Source organism: Podarcis pityusensis, assembly GCF_964106645.2.
Source record: "Podarcis pityusensis genome assembly, chromosome: 11".
NCBI classification, from domain to species: Eukaryota; Metazoa; Chordata; class Lepidosauria; order Squamata; family Lacertidae; genus Podarcis; species Podarcis pityusensis.
The window spans coordinates 60658548-60676163 of record NC_138036.1 but is presented as its reverse complement, the minus strand read 5'-3'; the positions used below and the strand labels follow the sequence as shown (position 1 = coordinate 60676163).

The 17616-nt window shown below is 41.7% G+C and overlaps 1 protein-coding gene across 4 annotated transcripts in view; it reads right to left on the bottom strand.

Moving 5' to 3' along the window:
* The window catches only part of TRPM6 (transient receptor potential cation channel subfamily M member 6), an 80346-nt gene that overhangs the window by 36386 nt on the left and 26344 nt on the right, over positions 1-17616 (bottom strand). For all 4 annotated transcript variants that reach the window (XM_080972202.1, XM_080972201.1, XM_080972200.1 and 1 more), the window contains 11 exons: positions 17382-17435; positions 16628-16768; positions 15284-15412; positions 14034-14314; positions 12219-12447; positions 9406-9561; positions 7865-8008; positions 7088-7216; positions 3510-3761; positions 2453-2627; positions 1267-1381 (listed from right to left, as the gene is read on the bottom strand). In XM_080972202.1, the coding sequence (XP_080828328.1) occupies positions 1267-1381; positions 2453-2627; positions 3510-3761; positions 7088-7216; positions 7865-8008; positions 9406-9561; positions 12219-12447; positions 14034-14314; positions 15284-15412; positions 16628-16768; positions 17382-17435 (1805 nt within the window). The remainder of the gene's footprint in view (positions 1-1266; positions 1382-2452; positions 2628-3509; positions 3762-7087; positions 7217-7864; positions 8009-9405; positions 9562-12218; positions 12448-14033; positions 14315-15283; positions 15413-16627; positions 16769-17381; positions 17436-17616) is intronic.

Here is a 17616-nt window from a genome sequence, read left to right as displayed (position 1 = left end):
AAGCTCATACAACTGAGAGGATTAAAAAAATGTGTCTGACATACAGGGAAATGCCAACATACCAAATACATGTGTCTTTTCATCCTTCACTTTATCTCACGGGTCTTACAAAATCATTCAGCACATTTGGAATTTTGAGAGGGTGTTGTGGGTCCACTCTGGTTACCTCTTCCACCACCCTCCCCCAGATTTCTCTCTCTCTTCTTCTTCTTTGTATGATTTTACACAGCCCCCCCCCCCCAAACCTATCAAATTAAAGATTACAGTGGTAGACCATGCAAGTTAAAGAACAGATCCTGAGTTTGCCAGCACCACAAAAATATTGATCCACGGTGTACAGCTTCATGGTTTTTTACCCAGGAAGACAACAAGGGAGGGGCCATGGAAGCATTGCAGACATGAGGCTAAGTCTTTAAGACAGAGGATTTCAACCTTTTTGAGTCCAAGGCTTCCTTGACCAACTACCGGTATATTCTTTCTGTGACTCCCCTGTGGGACTCAGGAGCCCTGTTATGTCCCCCTCCCCTTGCCTGCAGAGCTGGCAGCCTCTCACCCTTTTTCGAACACCCTCCTTTGTGGCGTGTTCCCTCAGCCTTCTATCCTCTCCCATGTCCTCGGGAGTCCTCTAGGCAGCTGCTGCTGCCGCCCCTGGTCTCTGAGCTGCCCCCTGCCCCAAAGAGAGGTGCCTCTTCACACTGCCCCACAGGGATCTGGGCAGAGGATGCCCCCCACCTTAGTGGCCCAATGGAGATTGGCGAAAGGTGAACGTGAGGCCAGCACCTTACCTTGGGAGGCAGTAGTGGCAGCAGCAGGGCTGCTGCAACGAATAGCTGTGGAAAGCTTTGGGAGGCAGAGATGTGAGAGGGCATTCAAGGAAAGAGGGACAGAGGCCAGTGATGCCTGCGGCACCCTGGCCAACATTCAATGCACCCCAGGGTGCCATGGCATACTGGTTGAAAACCACTGCATTAAGGGGCACCACAGTGTCTGCAGATGATGTTGGCAATCTTAGCACTAACAAATTTAGTGGTGGTTGTTAACTTGTATAAAAGTTTCCCTTTGTCCACAGGCAGCTGAAAATGAAGCTTAAAGTTGTGTAATCTACTAAAGATGAGCAGAAAGTAAACCACTCTGCTCATTTATCATGGCAGTCCAGAATGCTGCTGCTTCTCTGTTACTCCTTTTGGTGGAGCCCTAGGCAGGCTGGGTCCACTTAATGTAGAAATAGCACCAATAAACCCAACGGGAAATATGACAGGCACTTACTTGAAGAAAGCAATCAGCAGGTTGACCATGATGATGTACTGTACAAAGAGATAGACAGCTTGAAGGAATGGCGTGAGGAAGGAACCAGGAGGACAGTTGGGGTCTGCTTCACAAGCTGTAAATTATAAAGGAAAGCTTCTGTATGCAACTCCAGCATAGGAATGGTCAGCTAATTAATGATAGATTTCTCATTCATAGGCCAAGAAGGCTTGTTCTTTTCCCCCAACCAAGGGTATTGGGCCATGGCATGCTTTTGTGACCCAGGAAGTGGAAGAGGAGGGTGACACCTGGCAGCCACTCCCAGTCACTAGTCTAGCTGCCGCATTCTGGGTTATTTTTAGTTTCTGAGTCACCTTCAAAGGTAGCCCCCTATAGAGCGCATTGCAATAGTCCAAGCAAGAGATAACTAGAGGATGCACCACTCTGGCAAGGCAGTCCATGGGCAGGGAGGGCCTCAGCCTGCGTACCAGATGGAGCTGGTAAACAGCTGCCCTGGACACAGAATTGACCTGCGCCTCCATGGACAGCTGTGAGTCCAAAATGGCTCCCAGGCTGCGCACCTGGTCCTTCAGGGGCACAATTACTACATTCAGGACCAGGGAGTCCTCCACACCAGCCCGCCCCCTGTCCCCCAAGAACAGTACTTCTGTCTTGTCAGGATTCAACCTCAATCTGTTAGCCGCCATCCATCCTCCAACCGCCTCCAGGCCAGAGTGGCATGAAGCACAAACTTCAAAAGAACTGTTGTGAATGCCAAAATATCAGAGGACAAATTTGAGAATTTGAGAACTGAACTGTAACCAAGACCTGCAGGTGAACTACAAATTGATATATGCTCACTTTTGCTTCTGCAAAACTGTGGCATTTGTGGGTTTAAGTTTCATACCTATGCTGAGTAGCTCAACCGCTCAACTTTATATTCTAAGTTATACGTGATACATTTTGTGCCGTTAAAGCAGAAAAAGAAGTAATATATAATTATATCTATATCTATATATCTATATTATAATATATATAATAAAGACTTTCTCCTGGAAAAAATGAAGGGGATGGGGAATCTGGCTTTTCCCACAGCTGCAAAATTTCTGAAAATGCTACCTTTTCTAGTGGCTGTGTTAAGTGATAGATATGCTATATAATTGTTCACATTTTGTTGGACGCAGCATTTCAGTGAAATCAGACCTACCATCAATTTCTCCTGCATATACTTCACCAAACATCATCCAATAAGGCTGAAATACAATATCTCGTGCAAGGCTCCATGAAGGCTGCTCATGTGGAGAGAGTATTGCTTTTCGAGAAACTCCAAAACTTAACAATACTATGGCCATCATAATTACAATATAAAACATGTTTGCTGTCTGCACAAAAAAAGAAAACACAGTGATCGGAGTGGTGTGATTTTGCAAGGTGAAAAAAATTGTTTCCTGTGACTACAGCACATTATTTTGTTATTTTAAACAACTTATGGAGAAACGCTGTATCAGTACTGCATCTTATTGGATGTATTGATGTTCAGTTATTCAGAATGGCAGCAGTCCTGTACTTACTTATGTACAAGTTCCTGTCAAGTCAATCAAATGCACTTAATCTAAAAGGGCAGCACCCGGAATAAGTATCTGGCATAGTACAAAGAATAGCAAAAGGAATAGCAAAAGACTAGGGCTGGTGCTTTATGCAAGACTTCATTCTAGATATAGGGCTACTAAATAATTCAGATATATAAGAATTATTTTCCTCCTCTTATACTTCCAAGAACACAGATAGGGCAAAGACAGGCAACGACCTAGTCTGCAAATGTGCATGCTCCCAGATAAAAAATCATGGCTCATTTGCTCTTCCTCCATTCCCTCTGAAGTTGTGCTGCTGTAGGTGAAGCCATGAACCTAGGTTTGAATGTGTCTCACCCCAGGAAAACCACAGCCTGTAGCCAAAGTTTGTTCTATGGCTTACCACTCGCGGCTTGTCTGGGGGAGATAAACCACAAGTCTGGGTTTGGACAGGAGGCTAAGGACTGCATCCATGGTCTAGCTCACAGCAGCATGGTGACACGTTTGGCTTAGCATGCTGACTAGGCCAGTGTGTGATGGTGCTTTACATTTCTCTCTACTTCATATATAATGGGCAAAATTTTCATAGGTGAAGATTCAAACTTCATTAGCTGAAATTCTGCCTCTCATGCAGCTCTATAAGAAAAAGTGGTATCCTTATTTGGAGAAAGTGCTCTGTATCTAAATGCTTACCATTTTCCCGATCATTGTCAGATATGGACCTGCACGCTGGTTCACAGCAAAGAAGTCAAGAAGCCGAGTATACCAGAATATTATATCCAGACAGTAAATTAACCTTCCTGCTGTGTGAAGGGGAGGATCTGCCCAGCGCAAGCCAAAACCAGTCATGAACAAGATAATGGCGATAGAATCTGTAAAGTTCCAGTACTCATAAATCCACACTTTCACCTTTTGGCTGAACTTTCCCGGCTCTGAAATAAATACCTAACAGAAAAATGGAACATCCCTTGAATTTATATGAGGCATGTAAAGAACATGACGTATCTCTGCAGATGATCTTCCTACATAAGTCAGAGGCCACTGGGTCACCTTGGGCAAGCTGTCACCTTTCATCATCAGTTTCCTTGCCCTTAAAATAGTAATGTTAATGCCCTTTGTGATGCGGATGCAAATGAATCAGATAGAAATGATGGCATGGCTTACATATTAAATATTCTTTTCAAATGATTGGTTATTAACAAGAATATTCTCATGGACAAATGGTTTAGAAAGAAGCAAGAATGTACGCTTCACTTATTCTTCTCTCATTTTAACTCCTTAATTATTCAAGGCAACAATTCCCTTATGTGCTCCTATCTGCTGCAAACAGAAGGGAGACTGTCTCTACACTCATTAGCCCTTGTCAAGAAACATTTGGATTCTGTCCTTTCTTGTTTTTCTGTATATGCTTAGTAACTCTCTCTCTAAGAATGTGTTTCACCGGTTTTTATGGAGCAGGCACTAAGCTAACTACTGGTAGTCTGTAATTCTCAGGATCCCCATTCTTGATCCCTTCTTAAAAATTGGTGTAACATGTTCCAGTCCTCAGATCAGAGGCTGATCTTAGGCACAAGTTAAAATTTTAGTCAGAAGAGGGCTGTTCAGGCACTAGGTTCAAAATAACCATTGGATTGTGTCCTATCATTTTTGTCTTGTTCCTGGATGTAGAATGGAATAGTATGATGCTATTGGAGCTCTGAGTGTGTTTCCATTTTGTGATTTTAAAAAATACATCAAATTTTGTTGTTGTAAGCTGTTTTGCACATACATATTTTAAAACAAAATATAAGTAAAAATTTGCAGGCCTGGGCACAGAGAAGCTGCAGGGAACAGCCCAAGGCATGGGGAAGTCGCAATAAGCACGGGACAACCACTTGGGATTTAAACAGGCCTCAACTTTATTGATTAAAGATGTCAGCAGGCTTTGGTGCAGGCATGGTTAACCAAGGTTAAGTATTGCCCTATGACATAAATCAAATTGGGAGGACAGAAGCGCCTTTCCTGGATCCCTTTAAGAGGATACCCTGATTCCTTGGACTGAGGGTGGGGTGAAGTGGAGGGCCTCCTGAACTGCCTTCCACCTAGACTAAGGATCCAACTTTATCCGCAATCAAGTTGAGACAATTGCTATGAGGAAGGCAAATTCCTCTGTGGTCCCAAATATGGTGACTGAAGACTTCCATAGCAAGGTCTTACGCAGGGCTTGCCCACTTCTCTTGGCCAGGCCTACACATGAGTGGGAACTGAGGCTGAGGCCTGGGCATGGCTGGCTTTTACAGCCAGGAAGAGAACCAGAGAGAAGTTTTCCCTCTGGTCTGCTCCCTGAACAGCACCCCCAGGCTCACCCACAATTGGCTGCTACCATGGGCAAGCCCCAACAGCCAGTGAAGCCATTGGAGAAGTGATGCCCCTCCTCCCAGCAGGGTCAAAACCAGAAGATCGCCTGGCAGCTGCTACCAGTGGACCACAAATACCACTCCCTGCAGTTGGCAGGTTAGCAGTTGTTTCCCACACAGTCCAAAAAGACTTGGGCTGTTTTTTTCTTCTTCATGCTTTTTATCTGGTTTCAGAATATTTCATTCTTTTTCTATTTAGAACACCATGTGATACCATCCTTGGTTTTCACCCTACACGTACTCCTGCCACTCATAATAACTAGATCAGGGACACACATTGGGAGTGTCTTGGGGGTCTGTGAAGAGTCAGGATGGTGGTAAGCAAGTATTTAATGGAGGTTTTTGAACATTGGGAGGAAGCTCGCTGGGTTGCCAAGTTCGGAAATTGGAAAAAGCTCTGCTTGGCTCCATGTTTCCATGACATATAAACAGCTGAGAAAGAGCAAGACTTGAGTTTTTATATTACAAAGTCACAACACAAGCCGCAATGTCACAGCTTCTTAAAGTTTGAAATGAAACACTGCATTGCTTCTCAAAGACTCTGCACCCTCAGTACATCTCTATTCTTCCTTCTGAAATGTATTTCTGTTTGCTCATTATTTCACGGAGTGAGTGCAGGGGTACAATTGTTAGACGTATGTTGTTGTTCTTTAAAAGAAACAAATCAGAGGTTTGGTGAAATGGAAAGAAAGGGTTGTAAAATGACAATAAATATTGCATAAGCCCCAGGAGGCATGGAAAAAAAGCAGAACAGACTTTATAAGTGAAGTAACAAATTAGTTTTACTTTGGTGCAAACAGAAAGAAACAAATCTTTGTCATTTATCAAGGACATGGCAGTCTTGAAAAGGCAAGTTTGCAAAATTAGGAAGGTGGAAAATGAGATGTTTATTTCTTGAACAACAAGGGTTCGCCAGAGGGCCTTTTCAGTTTTGCTAAGCAAATGGTGAAAAAGAGTCTTTGAATGGTTATAAACAAGATTCCTCACATTATATAGCAAAGTCCAGTTACATACTGCTAAGATCAAACTGATAAGCAGCAAGTGAAAGGGTGATGTCAAAGTGTTAGCCAAACCTTAGAAAAAAGACATGTATAAATAACTTTATGTATATGAGTACCACTGAGCTGAATGATGTTATTAGCATGTGTAACAACATATTAGAGGAATGAAAGCCAAAGGGTGCAATTACCTGATAAAATCTAAAGAAAAACGATTTCCAGGACTACACACAGCAAACCCCGGAGAAGTTAATGAAGCGTGTATGTAACACAGAGTCCTGCCCCATTTTATCCAGTGGACCACAACCACCACATAAGTGAAGAAATTGCTTCATGTAGGGGTAGCTGTCCTATAATGACAAAAGGGGCAGTGACCCACCAGTGGCAGCCCCTCGCCCCTCTTTAACCCTAGGGCTTGAGCCCTCTCCCTCTCCTTGTCTTCCACATTACAGTCACTCAATCCCTGCATGGCATCTGCAGGAACTGTGGTCCAACCCTGCCCCATAACTCTTCACAAGGAGAGAGACAAATGGCTATTTTCAAATTGCAGAAAAGAACTGCAAACAAAATCCTAAAGATGTAATTTTATGCAAGTTTCTGCATTTAAATGTATATAATACATAAAAGGGTTTTGTTGTTGTTGTTTTAAAAAAAGCTTTACACCCAAATATTTTTATCCCCTGTGTGTGTCATTCAAAAGTGGAAACTTAACTCCAGGCTCCTATTTTTGAAAACTACAATTATTATTATGAAATTGTACATTGATTCAATTTCATGGAGATTTCTTTTTTGTAGCTTACCCCCTAGATAATTGCTTGTCTTAATTCCTCTGACAGGCATGGACAGCAGAAACATCAGAATGAAATAAAGGACCTACCTCTCTGACTTTCTCAATGGAGGTGGTGAAAATGTAAATGATCACAAGCCATTCTGGCACACTGGGTGTTGGTTCCATCTCCACCAAGACAGTGTAAGTGAACAGCATGAGAAATGCTAAATAGGCCATCTACAAAACACACGAACACAATGCGTAGTCCTTATAAACACACATTTGTGGCAAAAAAGAGGAAACGAATAGGTCACACAACACAATCCCCACCACCATTTCTGTAAGCTCTGCAGGGTGGGTGTGCATCATCATCATCATTACCAATTTATAAACTGTTTCACAGCCTGAAGCCATCAAAGTGGTGTAGAAAAAGATAAAAGTAATAATACAAATTCTAAAAATAACAATTAGTCTTACAAACTCTAAAAATAATAAAACCATCCCTACATTTGTACACTTACTGTTTCATAAATGACTGGGTGATCTCTAAGGAATCCTTAACACCTTTTGTAGGTGCCTAAATATCATGACAAGCCTGCTTTCTAGGACAAACTAGGGCATGCAGTCCTCTCAGCAGTGCTGCATCCCAGGGACACATTTGCCAGGCAGCCATGTGTGGGGCCAGACAGTCCCTTAGGTAACCTGACCACAAATTGTTTGGGATCAAGAGCAACCATAGCAGGCAGGTCAGGAGCTCCAAGACTATGGCAACATAGGATCCAAGGGAGCATAAGATTATGCTCCAAGACTGTGGAAGTTGCCACAGCTAAGAACCATGAGCCCTCACACAGAAGGAGGGGCAACCAGTCATAAACAATGACTGACCGTGTGAAACCAGAACTTCACAATTGGAGCATTGTAGAATTCATACACTTTCCTAGTTGCAGGAAGGCTTCCCTGCTCATTATTGCCGGGGAAATTCTGGCTTTCCTCTTGCTTCTCAACTCCTTTCTCTAAATCATAATGGCTCTGTATAAGAAAACAAAGTGCTCGTGTTAGTGGTTATCCAACTCCATAAGAAACTTCTATTATGCAGATTCTGTACATCAGGAAAAAGGAAAAGAAATCTGGAGTAGTGACGTTGGAATACACTGTGCTGGGTAAATATATTTTTATATTATTATATAAATATTATAATTGCTATTTTCTGTTCACAAAGCAAGAATAATTAGGTTATTTTCCATAAACAAATACATGAGTTAAGCATTCAAGCTTAAACTATAATTGTAAACAGTAATGTTGAGATTATTGTTCTGAATTTGAACTGAACCTGAAGACCTTTTGCAGTTCCAACACCTTAAGAAGAGAAATTAACATTCAGCCCAGAAAGATGTTCAAAGTTTCTTTAAAAAAGAGAGAGAGAGATTGCCGATATATCTGCACACCATAAAAATATACATAGTTTGTTTATCATCCATAGGCTCTTGTGCATCTAATTATAACATTCCTTTAGTGGGTCATTTGAGATGGAAAACAGAAAATATTCTCATGGAACTCACATTTTTAGTGAGAAGTTATAGAGAATTTGTATTTTTCTAAAGTAAATTTTCCTTCTAGCATCCTATCCCAGGGAAAGAGCATATGCTGTCCATGCAGAGAGTCCCAGGATCTATTCCCAGCCCTTTCCAAAACCCTAGAGAACTATTGTCAGTCTTCCTAAATAGCACCAAGCTTAATGGTCTAAAATAGTCTAGCGCAGTAATAATAATAATAATAATAATAATTTATTATTTATACCCCGCCCATCTGGCTGGGTTTCCCCAGCCACTCTGGGCGGCTTCCAAAAGAATATTAAAATACTATGATACATCAAACATTAAAAGCTTCCCTAAACAGGGCTGCCTTCAGATGTCTTCTAAAAGTCTGGTAGTTGTTGTTCTCTTTGACATCTGGTGGGAGGGCGTTCCACAGGGAGAGCGCCACTACCGAGAAGGCCCTCTGCCTGGTTCCCTGTAACTTGGCTTCTCGCAGTGAGGGAACCGCCAGAAGGCCCTCGGTGCTGGACCTCAGTGTCCGGGTAGAACGATGGAGGTGGAGACGCTCCTTCAGGTATACTGGACCGAGGCCGTTTAGGGCTTTAAAGGTCAGCACCAACACTTTGAATTGTGCTCGGAAACGTACTGGGAGCCAATGTAGGTCTTTCAAGACCGGTGTTATATGGTCTCGGCGGCTGTTCCCAGTCACCAGTACTTGTAACGTCAATGATATATATGGGAAAGCAAATGCTTAGCCCTGCCTAACAGCATCAGAATCTAGTTCTGCACTTTTCTAGCATCTACCACAGTATAGAACTAAACGTTTAGAAATAAAAAGATATATGTTCCACATTTAAGAAAAATGAAATCTAAACCTGGTACCATACTAACCAATGAGACGTTATCTTTAACACTGGAAGCGTTAGGATCACCATGATACCGTGTGAACTGGTGGAACTCCTGTGACTGAGGTACATGAGACATTTCAGCCTTGCTTTTAAACTCCAGCATTAAGATGGTAGGAGGCAGAAGAATGCTTAGGATCACCTGCAGGAGAATGATGCAGTTAGTATCACTACATTTGATCCTATCACTAGCCTTTGTATGAAACTAACAAAGAAGAAGGCAGCGGTGGCTGATGCCTACAAAAAGTGAGTCTCTCTCTCATCCTGCCCAACCATTCCCTCTGCTTCACTGCCCAAAGTTCCTCCTAGTTGCTCTAAACCAAAACAAGAAAAAAAGAAATTCAAGCCATTGATGCAAAGGAGGAATCAAGAGTGCAGTTAGAGTGTCTTCCCTATTCTACCCTCTGAATTGAGTGCCTTACTCTGTTGTCCTGTTTTTGGAAGTGGCTGGGTGCACTCAGGAGTAATCAGGACCTCCCAAGTAAGCCCAACCCCTGGTGAACGTAGCCTGGAAAGGTGTCAAATTTAACCCACAGCTGCAAAAGACCAGCTGGAAGCCACAGCTTTATCTGCCCTGCACCTATGCCTGGCATCACATAGCATCAAGTGATGGACAGGTGAGCATACCTTGGCCCAAGTTCCCAGCGCTGTTGGATAGCTTCCAGGGCAACCAGTGGCCTATGAAACACTGCCCTCTTGCCAAGGCAGATACACGGAGAATATTTGGGAGGGATTTGGGAGTTTTTGGAGGGTCCTGGTCCTGATTTTTTTTTTAAAGCCAGAACATATGCTTACTTCTTGAGATTTCTGTTGGGGGGGGGGGAATCGGAAGCATCCACACCATTATGTTGGTATCATCCCAAATCTTGGGTCCAACCTCTCTACTATAGTCAGGAATCAATCTGTGATTCCCAAATCTTTTTCACCCTGAGCTTGACCCATTTGACTTCCAGAGAAGGAAAATGTGCATGATGAAGCCAAAGGCCCACCAACCCCCCCTGGTCCCCACAGCTGCCACACACAGATGTGAGCAGGGAAAGCATGATCAGGAAGTATGAGAGCCGCAGAAACAAGGGGCATGGCTCCTCATCCATGGGGAAACTCTCCTTGTATTTAGTAAGAAGACTCCACAATTCATCAGTAGCTTTCGCCTAAATTCTCATTTTAAACCAGCCATATGATGTGCAGAATTGTTGCTGTTACCAGGGCAGGAATAAATGCCACTAAACAACAAGTAGACCATATAGCAAGATCCAAAACACAATATTCCTTCAGTCAGCACAATATCGACAGTGAAAGTACAATCCACTTCTGTGGTAAAATGTGCAACTGTTAACACTACACTTGCGCATGCCAGGTCCAATAAAGTCATAAGCAGTGCGTGCATACATGTGCACACATGCCAATACTTAGAAAATTCAGGGCATCGTAGAGGAGATTCAGAGAAATATAATCCATATGTGTGGCAAACAGAAAGAGCTTCCAAATGGAGAGTAGCATAAGCAATAAGCAGGCAAAAGTGGGGCGAGCAGCCAAGGGGAGAGTTGCTAGGTCAAATTAAGTCACAAACCACACACACACACGCAATCTTGCTTGCACGTCCCTCAGCCAGAACAACCTTTTCCCTCTGCTGGCCAGTCAGCCAGCCATTTTCTCTTTCCCAGCAGACTGACATGATGATGCAGCTCCCTTGAAAACTATGGCTTGGGAAAGAAAACTATTCTAAATCTCTACCCTCTTGTACTGCACCCAAATATGGAAGACACAGGAGCAATTGTTGACTTTGAAAGCTATTACAATGTAATTAAAGGTAGGAGACTTTAGATCTGTGTTTGCTTTGGCAGAAAGGGATCTAAGGTGCTTCCGTGGGAAGGAATATACCGTACTCCTTTTTATGGGTTTCAAGAGTGCAAGGTACACTGTCTTCCCTACAGCAGGCCTAGTAGGTAACACTTGCAGAGATAATAAGCAGCTGACTTCTTGAGAAACAGAGGAGTGTCTTCTAGGAGCTATTCAAGGAGGAGTTTGCTTCCTCTGCCTTAGTAATTCTCTTCCCTCATCCTCAATAATCCTTATCCATCTGTTTGTTGTGACAGATGGATTACGCAGTTTCTGTCCTATAATTTTTTTCTCTTTTGTGACCAGAGATATGACACAATTTTCTACAACTATTTGACAAAGCATGTCTATATGGGACTCTGGAAGGATATGACTGCTTAAAGATTTCTTTATTTAATGATACCATCCTTCAATAGGTATTTCCGGGGGGGGGGGGTCACAAAGATGCATTCACTTCCGGTGCATCCTGTCTGTGATTCATGTACTGCCCTCATATCCTGAGTTCAACAGTGCTGATCTCCAACTCACTCAACAGACTCTGTTGCATTGTGCTAAATGAGCTTTCCCAGGGGACAGAAAGTGGGGTGGCTGGGAAAGTGCGGAAGTGCTCTCAGGAACTGCTTCTGGTCGTGTTCTTGCTCCCACAGTTCATCAGTTGCATTTGCCATGCATGAATACACTCAGTGGCGAACAAGAGCGATGGTGGAGAGAGCACAACATCTTTTGTGACTGGAGCACAGGACAACAGCAGACCTAATGCAGGCTGCACTATTTGCACAATCCAAGCCAGGACAGTGCACCTAAGTTATCCTCACGCCTGATCTTTGAGAGTCTCCTCTCAACAAGCCCATTGAACTTGAATGAGATGAGCCGTCATGCAGTGACAGCACAAGATGACTATAAAACCACCCAGCCCCGCTATTGGCACACAGGATAAGGGGCTGCTGAGAGATGCTGTACCTTAAACCAGGAGTTCTTTCTCATTTTCAGGCGTCCCATCCACATATCAGTCAACAGCATCTGTGTGCACGTGTGAGATACAAAGGGTCGCAATACCACTGACACGGCCAGCTTCAGGCATGTGGAGTTACTCCAGTTCTTCAGCTCGTATGTTAGCAGTTTCATGGCCATCTGCTCATTCTGTTTGAAAGCATTATCCAGCACATCTAGAGCCAGCTGCCCAAACTCACTACGACAGCAAAAGAAAAGCCAGGTAGGGGGCAAATGTTGCCAGCCTTAGAGTACGGACTGAGCACAAATAACAGAGGCAAGCAGTATGACTTGTATTAAGCGCCTCTCATAGGAACAGCCTGGTCCAAACCATGGACTCCCTAGGAATTTCTCCAAGCAAATGTGTGCTTAGGAGTACAGCCATTGTGTTTTTCCTATTGTTTCAAATAAGCCCATCATTCTGAGAAATTCTTCTGGTAATCCAGAAATTCTTCCACTTATCTTAGACCCACATCTATAGCATAACGCCTGTTGATTTTAATGGATTTTGGTTTTAATGGATTTGGGCTATGAAACCTGCTGAACTCCTTACAGCACAATTCTGTAAGCACAATTCTATGCCTGCTTACTTAGAAGTAATTTCCACTGTTCAATGGAGCTTACAGTATTTTGACTTTGGCACTAAAACAAATGACATACAGTCTAAAAAGAACTTTAAAATGAATGTAAAATATACTGAAATCATAAATCTGACCTTCAAGCAGAAGACATAAATGAAATAAATAAAATAATATTGTAAAAATAATTCAAAAATATATTGACCAATATTGATGCAACAGTATTTAGCTGATAACATCTATATTTCTGAAAATGGAACAATGAGCATTGATAAGCAACTTTAACAATATTTATCTCAGCTCAGTTATGTCAAGGTTACTACCTACAATAGAGTTAAAAAACTTACTAAAAATATTTTTCTAATGTAACACACACACAATATCAGGAATCAAAATAATAAGATACAAACCCCATTAAAAAAATTCAAAAATGCATGACAAAAATTCTATTGCTTCAAATGGACTATGTTCTTAAACTGGAAAGCACACAAGATCCTTCTTGGGAATGTTCCGTGTCAGCTACATGGAATTTCTGTTAAACTAAAAGTTCTGTTTGGGATTTCTGCCTTTTCTTGATGTGCCCAATGGGGCAAAGAATGGCATAAAAATAGATAAGACAAAGGTGATAGACGCGAGGATCCTGGCAGTAGAAGTAGATCATCATTGGAATAAATCACCTGATAATACAGGACTAATGAACTTGATAACAAAATGATGGAAACTGGAGATGTTGAAATAAAGGTGTTTTTTCTAATAAAAAATGGAGGCACAGAAAATTATACATTAGATGGAATACTGGCTTGTCAGTATTTCTCACCAATTTTCTTTTCATTACTGGGAAACCCAGCCAGATGGGCGGGGTATAATAATAATAATTATTATTATTATTATTATTATTATTATTATTATTATTACTATTACTATTATTATTAGGAAATGTACTCCTTTAAGAAAATGTACCTTTCAGCTCAGATCAGCCTTTTAAAAACTATTCTCCTCCTTTGCCTGCTAAGCTAAAGGATACCCTTCAGCTGTCACCAGCTCTAATGTTAAGAACAGAAGAAGAGTCCTGCTGTCTTTTCTGGCGGTGGTCAACTAAATGCCCATGGGAAGCCCATTATATAATCTTAGGTGATGGAGAGAAAAATGTCTAACCATTCTAAGCACTGTAGATCTGTATTATCTGAAGTGAAGGGAGAATCCCTACTTTGAATACTTCTTCAGCTCTTCTGATGTGTCATCCTCCATGTTGCTTTGCTTAGCTTCATGTGCCATCGCTCTGTAGAGTTTGCAAGCCACCACAGCCTTGACCATGGCTTCCTTTCCATGCTGCCAGAAGAACATGGCCATCTTCTGCCTTTTCATCAATACTGCCCAAACCAAGAGATCATTATATGGGTATATAAACCCAACTGATTGTTGGTCATCAGAGACAGTAAATTCATCCCTTAGCTTCTTTCTAGTCTTGTGAAGAACAGCTGTTTTTTGCTGCAAGTTAATAAATAAAAAGTTACTCAAAGTCTATCACCTCTACAAACAATTTGCTTACTTCAAATCAAATTTCTGAGTTATAGGGTTATTATCCACAAGAATTATAAACTATATTAAATGACAGCTATGATAAATACAGAATCACAAATCCACAAAAGGAACCACATTCCATATGAAATAATATACTCAAAGCTCCATATAACAGAATGCAACTATTAATATCAATTTTGTGTTCTATTATGTAGAAAAGCAGAAAATTCTGACAAGATTTAATAGGTCAGATCCTTGATCCAGATAGCTCAATATTGTCCACACTGACTGACAAGAGCTTCAGACAGCAGTCTCTCAAGCCCTACCTCAAGATGCCAGGAGTTGAACTCATATGTGCTCTACCAGTGACCCATGGCCTTTCCCATCGCCATTGGCCAGAATGGCTCTCCATTTGAATTTCTTTTAAAATGTTTGTTCAATTGCCTTGGGTCCAAAACTGACTGAACATGCTGCCTTATTGGGAACAAGGAGGAGGAAGGTCTCTTTGCCCTTCCTTTAAAGAGGAACAAATCTAGAGATGTATGACACACATCTAGAGAAGATGCTGGGGACAAGTCTTTTTCTGGATTGTTGGACAGTGGAGAATGGAGAAACTGGCCTCTCAGAGTTTCTGAAAAACTCTAAGGAACACATATATAAATTTGTATTAGAAACGCATTGACCTACAGTAATTCACTTTCAATTTTTCCAACCACCCCTCATAACACAGAATAAACCATTATCTCCAAGGGAATTATAGGGAACCAACTGTGCTTCTTAATTTTTGTCTGATTCAAGCCCTGAAAAGGAAACGATTTACTTTAGCCATTGAATCTGCCTCTCACATGTGTATAAACCCACTGGAGTGAGCAAACATGATTTTTCAGCCTACTGGTTTTCAATCAAATTGCATAAGCAAGCAAAGATTCACAGTACTTTGTATCTGTATGGCTGTGCTGTTCGAATGAACTGGGAATGTGAGGTGTTTTCATCAGATCCATTTCTACTCCTCATATTATTATTCTGATGAAGGGAGAAGTTCTGCGTCAAGCTGGAGACAACTCTCTGGTTCCATGAAACAAAGAGAAAGAGACAAATGAGATCCGGATCATCATGATCATATTTACCAAAACACAGTAACAGAGGTTTATAATTTTCTCTTCCACTTAAAGTAGATATGGGGAACCTGTGGCACTCCAGATATTGTTGGATGATTGGCCATGCTGGCTTGGACTGTTGGTAGCTGGCATCCAACATCTCAACACAACGGCTATTCTCTGCCTCCATGGTCAGAGGCAGCAATGCTTTTGAAGGCCAGTTGCTGGAAACTATAGCAGGCTCTGCTTGTGGGTTTTCCATAGGGATCTGGTTGGCCACTGTGAGAACAGAATGCTGGACTACATGGGCCACTGGTCTGATCCAGCAGGCTGTTACAATGTCAGGGGAACACAGGGTCGGCAGTCCCGCTGGTGTGTGCACACCTGCAGGGCTATTGCTGCCAATGCGACACGCCCCTGACTGCTCCATTGCCACGTCAACCTATCGCATCCTGATTCCTGACGAACACAGTACTACAAAGAGCCACCACTGCTCAGTAGCATGAGCTCAAAATGATAAATGGAAAAATAGGTTCCTCTAAATAGGAAGAAAGGGTCCTCAAGGGCCCTGAGCCAACATCCCACCTGATACTGAAAGGCTTTTCTGGGCTCACAAATGCACAAGGTGAGCAAATTGCATTCTATTAGACAGGCATCAAAATGTATTAAAATGATGTCAGAGATGAGAAGCAGAAAGTTCAAATACTGCCTTATTTTGTAAACAAGCATTTATCCAGTGAAGACACAATAAATATATATTGATCCCCACAATTCTATTTAACAATTACATCTCAAATCAAAAATAAATTGGCTAAGTTATTGTTAAATTAGCTATATTTCTATTATTTATTATTCTAGTTTATTATCTATTAATGTGATGCTTGACTGAATGTGGAAACACATTTTTTGTATTTCAATTCTGATTCCTTACTAAATACCCAAACTTTAACAACATATACACATTAAACTATTTCCCTTAAACCAGGCATCCCCAAACTCGGCCTTCCAGATGTTTTGGGACTACAATTCCCACCATCCCTGACCACTGGTCCTGTTAGCTAGGGGTGATGGGAGTTGTAGTCCCAAAGCAGTTGGAGTGCCGAGTTTGGGGATGCCTGCCCTAAACTCTATCTCCATAAGCTCTCACTGATGGAAGCAGCTGTGACCATTTTACTGAGTTTACCTCACGTTTCCTGTAAAGGCTATTGTACAGAACTCGGAAATGCTTTCTTGTGTAGCTGCTCTGATAAGCTCCACCAATCAAGTATTCTATTACCAATCCAATATCAATCAGAGATATTTTATAATCCACAGGAAGAGTACTCTGTAACACAAATATTTGACATTTTATATAACAATCATACTTAAGCATATTAATAGTGCTTTAGAGCACGTATCAAGAATCCTTCACAAACACTTTATAATCTGAGCTACTAAATAAATGTAGCCAATATCACATTCCTCAGATTGTCCATATTTAAACATATGATGTTTTTCCTTCAACATCTTTATCATATTGACTGGCTGTGCCCAGATGACATATATCCCACTGATAGCAGCTCTAATCAACTCCCTCCCGAAAACCTGTGTCCCCACTGTGGAAGGATGTGTGGATCCAGAATCGGCCTCCACAGTCCCTTACGGACTCACTGTTAAGACTGTGTTCATGGAAGACAATCTTACTTAGCTACGAGTGATCACCAAAGAAGGAGAAAACAGTTCAAGTTCTACTTAGCATGGGTGTTTGTTCCTATTCCTAACATTTCTGAAGTTGCTGCTAGTCTGGTTGGGCCAACTGGATATGCACAGCTCCCAAGTTGATCATACAGGTCCTATACTATAAAGCAGCATAGAGCAAGTGGTGATTCAGTTGTGATCATGGCAAAAACCACCATCCAAAGGAGTTCTAGCTCATCATTCTTCAGAATGTAGATTACCTGTTTCACATCACAAACAAGATGACGCAGAAGAAGATTTGTTGGCCCTTGTTTCTGGAATGTTAAAAGAGGAATGACAAGAATACAGTGACTAAATTAAAAGAAAGAAACTTTCACTATATATGAAAGAAAGATTCAGAAACAGGACAGCTAGTACATTAATATTTATTAACAACTAATTTTGTTTAAGACATGGCCTGAAGAAAGCTGTATTTAAAAAGAGAAAGTACATTCT